The following is a 12,357-nucleotide window of genomic DNA, read 5'->3' on the forward strand; positions in this document are numbered from 1 at the left end:
ACAGGCCCTTCGACCCACAAGTTGTGCCGAACATATCTCTACCTACTAGGCTTACCTAGAAAGCTCAATCTTACTAAGTCCCATGTACTCATCCAGAAGTCTCTTAAAAGACCCTATCGAATCCGCCTCCACCACCACCATGGCAGCCGATTCCACTCACCCACCAGCCTCTGAGTGAAAAACTTACCCCTGACATCTCCTCTGTACCTGCTCCCCAGCACCTTAAACCTGTGTCCTCTTATGGCAATGCACTTGGGTCACTGTCTATGTGGAATCTGCACAATCTCCCCGTGTCTGCGTGGGTTTCATCTGGGTGCTCTGATTTCCTCCCACGCTCCAAAGATATGCGGGTTAGGTTGATTGGCCATGCTAAATGGGATGTGTAGGTTAGAGGGATTAGCAGGGAAAATATGTGGGGTTTCAGGGATAGGGCCTGGGTGGGATTGTTGTCCAAGCAGGCTTGATGGGCCGAACAGTCTCCTTCCCTGATTCTTTCACTAACTCTGGACTAATGTAGCATCAGGAATAGGATCCATTGAAGGCTCTGAATAATGGGAAGTCCCATGCACAGCAGATACTGGGGTGAGTAGTGTTTGTTTTATAACACCCGTGTTGGCTGTACAATATTCTATACAGACACTTGGACCTGTTTATTACACATTTACTCAGGTGTCTTTACTTTCATAAAAAGACAAGGGGTCTGGTTCAAAGTTAGCTTTATTAAAAACATTGAGTTTAAAGAAACAATTTTTACACAAAGGATGAAGTTAACTTTCCCCAAAGTAGGCTAATTGCCTGAGAAATAGATACTACCCAATCTGGTGAAATCGATTGGTTTGTCGAATTCAATTGTCGTAGCATACATCGTAGAACACTACAGTGCAGAAACAGGCCCTTCGGCCCATCGAGTCTGCACTGTACACAATCACATCCAGGCCCTACCCTCATATCCCTACATATTATACCCGCTAATCCCTCTAACCTCCGCTACCCTGGAGACTAAGGGGCAATTTCTTAGCATGGCCAATCAACCTAACCTGCACATCTTTGGACTGTGGGAGGAAAACGGAGTACCCAGAGGAAAACCCATGCAGACACGAGGAGAATGTGCAAACTCCACACAGACAGTGACCCGAGCCGGGAATCGAACCCAGGACCCTGGAGCTGTGAAGCAGCAGTGCTAATCACTGTGCTACCGTGCCGCATGTCAATTATGACTCTCCAACTTTTACAGATGCACCATAGAAAGCATTCTTTCTGGATTTATCACAGCTTGGCATGGCTCCTGCTCTGCCCAAGACCGCAAGAAACTATGAAAGGTCATGAACGTAGCCCAATCCATCGTGCAAACCAGTCTCCCATCCATTGACTTTCTCTACATTTCCTACTGCCTCGGCAAAGCAACCAGGATAATTAAGGACCCCACACATCTTGGATGTACTACCTTCCACCAGGAAAAAGATATAAAAGTCTGAGGTCACATACCAACAGATGCAAGAACAGCTTCTTCCCTGCTGCCATCAGACCTACCTCGCGCTAAGTTGATCTTTCTCTACACCCTAGCTATGACTGTAACACTGCATTCTACACTCTCTCTTTCTCTTTGAACGGTTTTCTTTGTATAGCGCACAAGAAACAATATTTTTCACTAAACGCTAATACACGTGACAATAATAAATCAACTCAGATCAAAATCAAATCAATTCACTGAGCTCACGGCCACAGATGAGCTCAGGGTCTTCTTAGCATGAAGGTGGATCTCGCACGCCTCCTTGTGTTGTCCCAGATTAGAGTAGGTTTGGTGGAATCTGTCTTGAAAATGGCTATTTTTATCCTCCTCCTTCCTTCAAATGTTACCTGGCCTTCAGCCAATGTAGGGGGGAGGGTGTTGGTCACAACAGCCATTAAGGTTAGGCCACATCATTCCAGTTGTACATGTCTCTTGAATAGCAGGGAGTCTGGCTGAAACTAGGGAATACATAATCCTAATGTCTTCTGGTTGAGTACCTCCATGGGTTTTGGGCTATAATAACTCTTCCCTTGTAAAGTTTGAGCCTCTCTCTTCAATATGTAAGAGGTCTGGGCTCTTGTTCTCTTGTTTCGGGTCTTGTTGACTTTCCTATTGTTAAAAGTGAATCCCCCCCACTTTGATATGCCAGACAGTTCTGGTATATGCCCCTCTTGGTAACCTCCTCAAAGCAGTTTTAGAAGTGACCAATATCTTGTTGAGCCAAATTTGTCAGGCCTTGTCTGTCTGGGTTTTGTTCGGAACATAGGAATTAGAAACAGAAGTAGGCAAATTCAGCCCTTTGAGCCCGCCCTGCCATTCAATCAGATCAACTCAGAAGACTAAGGAAATTTGGCATGTCAGCTACGACTCTCACTAACTTTTACAGAAGCACCAGAGAAAGCATTCTTTCTGGTTGTATCACAGCTTGATGTGGCTCCTGCTGTGCCCAAGACCACAAGTACAAAAGGGTCGTGAATGTAGCCCAATCCATTAAGCAAATCAGTTTCCCAACCATTATTCTCCCCTCAATCTGATTTCCAATGGGGGTACCATAAGCATAGACATGGGTCAAGGGTGGAGGAGGAAAAGCACATTGTTAAAATGGCGGCACGGGCTCGTTGGACCGAAGGGCCTGTTTCCCGTGCTGTGTTGTTCTTTGTTCATTGACTCTGTCTACACTTCCCGTTGCCTTGGGAAAGCAGCCAGCATAATCAAGGACCCCACGCACCGTGGACATTCTCTCTTCTACCTTCTTCCATCGGGAAAGAGATACAAAAGTCTGAGGTCACGTACCAACCGACTCAAGAACAGCTTCTCCCCTGCTGCTGTCAGACTTTTGAATGGACCTACCTTGCATTAAGTTGATCATTTCTCTGCACCTTAGCTATGACTGTAACACTACATTCTGCACTCTCTTGTTTCCTTCTCTATGAATGGTATGCTTTGTCTGTATAACATGCAAGAAACAATACTTTTCACTGTATGGTAGTACATGCAACCATAATAAATCAAATCAAATCAAAATCATGGCTGATCTCTTCCTGGTCTCAAATCCACTTCACCTGTTCCCTATATCCCTTTAATCTGTTTTTTAAAATCAGATATATCTATCTCCCTCTTGAAACTATTCAACAATCCAGACTGTGGGGCAGCGAGTTCCACAAATTCTCCAAACTCTGTGAGAAGTAGTTCTTCCTCATCTTAATTTTAAACCTATCACCTCTTAACCTATACCTGTGACCTCTTGGTCTAGATTGCCCTAGAAGAGGAACATTGGACAGAGAAGGAGCCATACTAAGCTCTGATACATAGAATCTCAAAACCCTAGAGTGCAGAAGGAGGTCATTTGACCCATTGAGCCTGAGTCGACAATGATCCCAGGCCCTTTCTCCGTGACCCCATGTATTTTACCTGCTAGCCCCCTGACACAAAGGGGCAATTTAGCACGGCCAACTCACCTAACCTGGGTGGAAACCAGAGCACCCGGAGGAAACCCACACAGACACAGGGAGAATGTGCAAACTCCGCACAGACGGTGACTATGAGGCCAGAATTGAACCCGGGTCCCTGGCACCGTGCCACCTGGGGAGGATGCTTTCTATGGTGCATCTGTAAAGTTGGTAAGAGTTGTGGCAGACATGCCGAATTTCCTTAGCCTCCTGGGAAAGTAGCGGCATTGGTGGGCTTTCTTAACTATAGCATCGGTGTGGGGAGGGAGACAGGGGATGAGGACAGGTTGTTGGTGATCTGGACACCAACATTTGGACATATAAAATGGGGAGTCAGACTTCTAGCTCCATTAAATAAATTAGAGTCAGACAATGCAGAGAAGGTCCTTTGGCCTATTGAGTCTGCGTCGACAATACCTACTACTAAAGTCTCACTAATTTTGTTTTCCAGCACTTGCCCCATATCCACGAATGTTATTTCAAGTGCTGATCCAAATTCTTTTTATAGGTTGTAAGGTTACTGCCTCGTGCATTCCAGATTCCCACTGCCCTCTGAGTGAAAAAGGTTTCTTTTCCCTCAATTGTCTTCTATTTCCTGCCACTTTCCCTAAAACGATGCCCCACGAAGAACAGAAGTCAGAACTTCACAGATGATGAGTTGGGGACTCTATTACACAAGGCTGAGGAGCGTTCACTTTCTAGGCCGTGGAAAACTTAAACCTTATACAGAACTTCAAATCAGGGGTGGCGATGAGTTATAAGGAGAGGCTGGATGGACTGGGACTTCTTTTCCCTGGAGCGTAGGAGACTTAGGGATGATCTTATGGAGGTCCATAAAATAACGAGGGGCGTAGATCAGCTAGACAGTCAACATCTTTACTCAAAAGTAGGGTTACATAAAACATAGAACATTACAGCGCAGAACAGGCCCTTCGGCCCACGATGTTGCGCCGACCAGCTTTTAAAAAAAAACAACACTAACCCACTAATCTAAACCAATCCCATTTCGTCCATGAACCTATCCACAGATCTCTTAAACGCCCCCAAACTAGGTGCATTTACAACTGCAGCTGGCAGGGCATTCCAGTCCCTCACCACCCTCTGGGTAAAGAACCTACCCCTGACATCAGTCCTATAACTACCCCCCCTTAATTTAAAGTCGTGCCCCCTCGTGCTAGCTTTCTCCATCCTAGGAAAAAGGCTATCACTATCTACCCTATCTAAACCTCTAATCATCTTATATGTTTCAATAAGGTCCCCACTTAGCCGCCTTCTTTCCAGCGAAAACAACCCCAAATCCCTCAGTCTCTCCTCATAGGATCTCCCCTCCATACCAGGCAACATCCTGGTAAACCTCCTCTGCACCCTCTCCAAAGCCTCTACATCCTTCCTGTAATGTGGGGACCAGAACTGCACACAGTACTCCAAGTGCGGCCGCACCAGAGTTGTGTACAGTTGCATCATGACGCTGCGACTCCTAAATTCAATCCCCCTACCAATAAACGCCAAGACACCGTACGCCTTCTTAACAACCTTATCTACTTGATTCCCAACTTTCAGGGATCTATGTACACATACACCTAGATCCCTCTGCTCCTCCACACTATTCAAAGTCCTCCCGTTAGCCCTATACTCAACACATCTGTTATTCCTACCGAAATGAATTACCTCACACTTCTCCACATGTCTAAGACTAGAGAGCATCGGTTTAAAGTGAGAGGGGAGAGATACAAGAAGTGTCCAGAGGGGTAATATTTTCACTGAGGGTGGTGTGTGTCTGGAATGAGCTGCCAGAAGTAGTAATAGTGGTGGGTGCAATTTTGTCTCTTAAAAAACATTTAGACAGTCAGATGGGTAAGATGGGTATAAAGGGATATGGGCCAAACGTGGGCAATTGGGACGAGCTTAGGCGTTAAAAACTGGGCGGCATGTACAAGTTGGGCTGAATGGCTTGCTTCCGTGCTGTAAATCTCTGTGACTCTATGGTGGCATTATTGCTGGACTATTAATCTAAAAATTCAACCAATATTCCGGGGGGACCCAGCTTCGAATCCCACCCACGGCAGCTGGTGGGATTTGAATTCAATGAAAAGTATCTGGAATTAAGAATCTACTGATGACGGTGAAACCATTGTCGGGAAAACCCATCTGGTTCACTAACGTCCTTTAAGGAAGGAAATCTGCCCGTCCTTACCTGGTCTGGCCTACATGTAACTCCAGAATCACAGCAATGTGGTTGAGTCTGAACTGCCCTCCAAAAGCAACTAGGGATGGGCAATAAATGCCAGCCGGTGATGCCCATGTCCCATGCATGAATTTTTTTAAAATGGCTTGGAAACAAGTATTGAACATTCTCGCGGGGAGAAGCTTTCAGCTGCCTCTCTGCTTTAGGACATGATAGCAAGATTTCAGAAATACATTTATGTTATTTTTTTGCTTTGTCCTCATTTTAAAATAATCCTGTTCAAATCAGAGAATCCCTACAGTACAGAAGGAGGTCATTCGGCCCATTGAGTCTGTACCACGATCCCACCCAGACCATATAAGATGTATAAGATGTTGAATGGGATGGATAGGATAGAGGTGGAGAGGCTCTTCCCGCTCAGAAAGGACAGTAGGACTAGAGGGCACAGCCTCAAGATAAAGGGGGGGTGGTTAAGAACAGAGTTGAGGAGGAACTTCTTCACTCAAAGGGTGGTGAATCTCTGGAATTCTCTGCCCGTTGAAGTGGTGGAGGCTACCTCGCTAAATATTTTTAAGATGCGGGTTGATAGGTTTTTGATAGGCAAGGGGATTAAGGGTTATGGGGAGAGGGCGGGAATGTGGAACTGAGCCACGACAGATCAGCCATGATCTTATTGAATGGCGGGGCAGGCTCGAGGGGCTAGATGGCCTACTCCTGCTCCTATTTCTTATGTTCTTATATTCCTGTAACCCCACACATTTACCCAGCTAATTCTCTTGACACGAAGGGGCAATTTAGCTTGGCCAATCAACCTAGCCTGCACATCTTTAGAGTGCGTGAGGAAATGGAGCACCTGGTGGAAACCCATGCAGACATGGGGAGAAAGTGCAAACTCCACACAGACAGTGACCCAAGGCCGGAATCGAACCTGGGTCCCTGGCGCTTAAGGCTGCAGTGCTAGCCACTGTGCCAACGTAAATATGTTGTTCACTTCAATTATGTTCTTCGGTTATTTTGATTTAATTGATTATTGTCACATTCATTAACATACAGTGAAAAATATTGTTTCTTGCGCACTATACAAAGCATACCATTCATTGAGAAGGAAAGGACAGGGTGCAGAATGTATTGTTACAGTCATAGCTAGGGTGTAGAGAAAGATCAACTTAATGCGAGGTAGGTCCATTCAAAAGTCTGACAGCAGCAGGGGAGAAGCTGTTCTTGAGTCGGTTGGTACCTGACCTCAGACTTTTATATCTTTTTCCCAATGGAAGGTGGTGGAAGAGAGAATGTCCAGGGTGCATGGGGTCCTTGATTATGCTGGCTGCGTTTCCTGAGGGAATGGGAAGTGTAGACAGAGTCAATGGATGGGTGGTTGGTTTGCCTGATGGATTGGGCTACATTCATGACGTTTCACAGTTTCTTGCAGTCTTGGGCAGAGCAGGAGCCCATACCGAGCTGTAATACATCCAGAAAGGATGCTTTCTGTGGTGCATCTGTAAAAGTTGGAGAGCCGTAGCAGACGTGGCAAATTTCCTTAGTCTTCTGAGAAAGTAGAGGTGTTGGTGGGGCTTTATTAACTATAGTGTCGGCATGGGGGACCAGGATAGGTTGTTGGTGATCTGAACACCTAAAAACTTGAAGCTGTTGACCCCTTCTACTTCATCCTCATTGGAAGTTGAGCACAGAGGCATGTTCTCTACTATACTTATAATGATCTTGTATTTGAAACATTGCGTTTTGATGTTGTAGCAGTCAGTAAAGTTCAACAAAAAACTACTTATTATCAAGAATGATATAAACATGAAATTTTGACACTATATTAACGTTTAACTTAAGCTGCAGTGTGACGCTTGGGGTAAGAACTATCTGAACTTTTTCCAACTTTGGGCAATATTCTTTTCACTTTGCCACAGTGGTTCTGTCACCTGATTTTTGTAAATAAGGAAGGAGGGAGGGAAGAATGGAGGAATGAAGGAAGGTGGCGGGGGGAGGCAAGGAGATAGGTAGTGCTCTCCAATTTGTGCCAGCGATGTCCAGGGTATTTCTAATATCCAGCGGACTTACTCAGCCAGCACTGTGTATCAGAACACAAGAACTAGGAGCAGGAGTAGGCCATCTCGCCCTCGAGCCTGCTCCGCCATTCAATAAGATCACGGCTGATCTTTTTGTGGACTCAGCTCCACTTACTCGTCTACTCATCGTAACCCTTAATTCCTTTACTGGTACGCTTTGTCTGTATAACACGAACGAAGTAATACTTTTCACTGTGTACTTATACATGTGACAATAAATCAAACCAAAAATTGATCTATCATTGTCTTAAAAACATTCAATGAGGTAGCCTCAACTGCTTCACTGGGCAGGGAATTCCACAGATTCACAACCCTTTTGGGTGAAAAAGTTCCTCCTCAACTCAGTCCTAAATCTGCTCCCCCTTATTTTGAGGCTATGCCCCCTAGTTCTAGTTTGACCTGCCAGTGGAAACAACTTCTCTGCTTCTACCTTATCTATTCCCTTCATAATCTTATATGTTTCCGTAAGATCCTCCCCGCCTCTTCTGAATTCCAATGAGTGTAGCTCCAGTCTACTCAGTCTCTATTCATAAGCCAACCCTCTCAACTCCGGAATCAACCTAGTGAATCTCCCCTCCAGTGTCAGTATATCCTTTCTCAAGGAAGTAGATCAAAACTGTACACAGTACTCCAGGTGTGGCCTCACCAGCACCTTATACAGCTGCAAAATAACCACGCTGTTTTAAAACTCCATCCCTCTAGCAATGAAGGACAAAATTCCATTTGCCTTCTGATGACACCAAAGTCGGAGGTGTGGTAGATTGTGAGGAAGGGTGTCGAAGTTTGCAGGGTGACTTGGACAGGTTGCAGAGCTGGGCCGCGAGGTGGCGGATGGAGTTTAATGTGGAGAAGTGTGAGGTAATCCATTTCGGTAGGAATAACAGATGTGTTGAGTATAGGGCTAACGGGAGGACTTTGAATAGAGTGGAGGAGCAGAGGGATCTAGGTGTATGTGTACATAGATCCCTGAAAGTTGGGAATCAAGTAGATAAGGTTGTTAAGAAGGCGTACGGTGTCTTGGCGTTTATTGGTAGGGGGATTGAATTTAGGAGTCGCAGCGTCATGTTGCAACTGTACACAACTCTGGTGCGGCCGCACTTGGAGTACTGTGTGCAGTTCTGGTCCCCACATTACAGGAAGGATGTGGAGGCTTTGGAGAGGGTGCAGAGGAGGTTTACCAGGATGTTGCCTGGTATGCAGGGGAGGTCCTATGAGGAGAGACTGAGGGATTTGGGGTTGTTTTCACTGGAAAGAAGGCGGCTAAGAGGGGATCTTATAGAAACATATAAGATGATTAGAGGTTTAGATAGGGTGGATGGTGATAGCCTGTTTCCTCGGATGGAGAAAGCTAGCACGAGGGGGCATGGCTTTAAATTAAGGGGGGGTAGTTATAGGACGGATGTCAGGGGCAGGTTCTTTACCCAGAGGGTGGTGAGGGACTGGAATGCCCTGCCTGCTGCAGTTGTAAATGCGCCTAGTTTGGGGGCGTTTAAGAGATTGGTGGATAGGTTTATGGACGAAAAGGGATTGGTTTAGATTAGTGGGTCAATGTTTTTTTTTAAAAATAAGACTGGTCGGCGCAACATTGTGGGCCGAAGGGCCTGTTCCGCGCTGTAATGTTCTATGTTCTAATTACCTGCTGCGCCTGCAAACCAACTTTTTGTGATTCATGCACAAGGACACCCAGGTCCCTCTGCACAGCAGCAAGCTGCAATTTTTTTACCATTTAAATAATAGTCCATTTTGCTATTCTACTGAAATGGATGACTTCACATTTACTCCTGTGCTGTAATGACTCTGATTGAAAATATACAAGACAGCTACAGCATTACGTTACAAGACTAGATATAATAATAAATGTATTTTATTACAGAACTATAAATAATATATCTAAACTGTACCATATAACAATACTAGATATATCTCTGTCTAATATTAATTTACAGTCCAGTTAAATGTCAGCTCCTCCTGGATAAACCAATCCTTTAACCCTAAACATTAGGAAAGAAACTATTCTTTTAAAAATAAATGTGTCAAGCTAAGGGTACAGAGGATGTCAGAATGAACGTGGTTCAGTCCTGGATATGACTAACAGCAGAATCTGACCCCAGTAAACACTTGTGAACTCGCTGGTGTGTCTGCAGGTTGGACAGCTGATTGAATCCCTTCCCACACTGAGAGCAGGTGTACGGTCTCTCCCCGGTGTGGATGCGCTGGTGTCTCTGCAGGTGGGACGAGTGAGTGAATCCCTTCCCACACTGAGAGCAGGTGAACGGCCTCTCCCCGGTGTGAACCCGCTGGTGCGTCACAAAGTTGAACGAATTGGTGAACCCCTTCCCGCACGCGGGGCAGGTGAACGGCCTCTCGCCGCTGTGGACTCGCTGGTGTGTCCGCAGGCTGGATGAATCACTGAACCCGTTCCCGCAGTCAGAGCAGACGAACGGCCTGTCCCCGCTGTGGACTCGCTGGTGTGCCCGCAGGTTGGATGACGTTCTAAACCTCTTTGTGCAGTGAGAGCAGCTGAACGGTCTCTCCTCGGTGTGACTGCGCTGGTGGGACAACAGTTCCCGAGAGCTTTTGAACCCGCTCCCGCAGTCGGAGCATTTGAAGGGTCTCTCGCTGGAGTGGGTGACGTGATGGGTCTGCAGGTGGGATGACTGAGTGAATCTCTTCCCACACAGGGAGCAGGCGAACGGCCTCTCCCCGCTGTGAATTGGCTGGTGTCTCTGCAGGCTGGACAATCGAGTGAACCCCTTCCCGCATACGGAGCAGATGAACGGCCTCTCCCCCGTGTGAACGCGCTGGTGTAGCAGCAGGTTGGACGACTGAGTGAACCCCTTCCCGCACTGAGAGCACCGGAACGGCTTCTCGCCGGCGTGGACCCGCTGGTGCAGCAACTGGGTGGACGACTGGGTGAACCCCTTGCCGCACACCGAGCAGGTGAACGGCCTCTCCCCGGTGTGGACGCGCTGGTGTCTCAGCAGGTTGGACGAATCACCGAATCCCTTGCCGCACGCGGAGCAGGTGAACGGCCTCTCCCCGGTGTGGACTCGCTGGTGGGCTTGGAGCTGCCACGAATCGGCGAACCCTGTCCCACACACTGAACGCTGGAGCGGCGTTTCACCCATCTGAACGTGTTGGTGAGCTGCCAGTTCAGACAGGCACCCGAATCTTTCCCCACAATCCTCATATTCCCCCGGTTTCTCCATGGTCCAGTGGTCCTCGTGATTCTCCAGGGTCAATAATACGTTGGCACTTCACCCACACACCAACACGTGAAGTGCTTCTGCCTACTGAGAACGCTGCGATGTACTTGCAGGCTGTGTCACTGGTTAAGTCTCTCTCCACCCTCAGTGCACTGGAACACTCTCTCTCAGGTGTGTGTGTGCATGTCTCGGCGTTTCTTCCAGTGACGCCGGTGTTTAAAGCTTTCTGAAGCAGAGAGAACTAACAAATCTTCTTTCTTCTAGATTCAAAGGCCAATGTTATTCAGATCCCGATGGATTGAGTGACTCTGCAAAATCCAAACGTGACATTTAGTTTGAGATGTGTGTCTGTAAATCTTTCTTCTTCTGCAATCCTGTAAAAGGAGGTTACAAGAGAAATCACAGTCAGTGCAGCGTAGAAACTCAGAACAGGCAATTCTAGTTTCGATCGAATATTCTTTCCAATGGTCATCCACAACTCTCAAAAACTTTTACAGATGCACCATAGAAAGCATCCTTTCTGGTTGCATCACAGATTGGTATGGGCTCCTGATCTGCCCAAGACCTCAAGGAACTACAAAGGATCGTGAACGTAGCCCAATCCTTCATGCAAACCAGCCTCAAATCCATTGACTCCGTCTACACTTCTCACTGCCTCGGAAAAGCAGCCAGAATAATTAAGGATTCCATGCACCCTGGACATACTCACTTGCATCTTTTTAAGAACATAAGAACTAGGAACAGGAGTAGGGCCATCTGGCCCTCGAGCCTGCTCCACCATTCAATAAGATCATTGCTGATCTTTTCATGGATTCAGCTCCACTTAGCCACCTATTCTCCATAACTCTTAATTCCTTTACTGTTCAAAATTTCATCTATCTTTGCCTTAAAAACAGTCAATGAGGGAGCCTCAACTGCTTCACTGGGCAGGGAATTCCACAGATTCACAACCCTTTGTGTGAGGAAGTTTCTCCTCAACTCAGTCCTAAATCTGCTCCTCCTTATTTTGAGGCTATGCCCCCTAGTTCTAATTTCACCTGCCAGTGGAAACAACTTCCCTGCTTCTATCTTATCTATTCCCTTCATAATCCTATATGTTTCTATCAGATCTCCCTTCATTCTTCTGGATCCCAATGAGTGTAGCCCCAGTCTACTCAGTCTCTCCTCATAAGCCAACCCTCTCAACTCCGGAATCAACCTAGTGAATCTCCCCTGCACCCCCTCCAGCGCCAGTATATCCTTTCTCAAGGAGACCAAAGCTGTACACAGTACTGCAAGTGTGGCCTCACCAGCACCTTATACAGCTGCAACATAACCTCACTGTTTTTAAACTCCATCCCTCTTGCAATGAAGGACAAAATTCCATTTGCCTTCTTAATTACCTGCTGCGTCTGCAAACCAACTCCTTGCGCTTCTTGCACAAGGACACCAG

General features: G+C 46.6%; 1 protein-coding gene across 1 annotated transcript in view; it reads right to left on the reverse strand.

The window, feature by feature from the left end:
• The window catches only part of LOC145335560 (uncharacterized), a 22,393-nt gene extending 11,100 nt beyond the window's left edge, over positions 1–11,293 (reverse strand). Inside the window, exons 1-2 of the mRNA XM_080181366.1 lie at positions 9,838–11,293; positions 195–201 (exon numbers count right to left, since the gene is read on the reverse strand). Coding sequence (XP_080037492.1) covers positions 195–201; positions 9,838–10,928 — 1,098 coding nt within the window. The 5' untranslated portion in view covers positions 10,929–11,293. The remainder of the gene's footprint in view (positions 1–194; positions 202–9,837) is intronic.
• Positions 11,294–12,357: the final 1,064 nt, after the last annotated feature.

Source organism: Carcharhinus amblyrhynchos, unplaced genomic scaffold (assembly GCF_965287045.1).
Source record: "Carcharhinus amblyrhynchos unplaced genomic scaffold, sCarAmb.v2.hapA scaffold_39, whole genome shotgun sequence".
Lineage (NCBI taxonomy): Eukaryota > Metazoa > Chordata > Chondrichthyes > Carcharhiniformes > Carcharhinidae > Carcharhinus > Carcharhinus amblyrhynchos.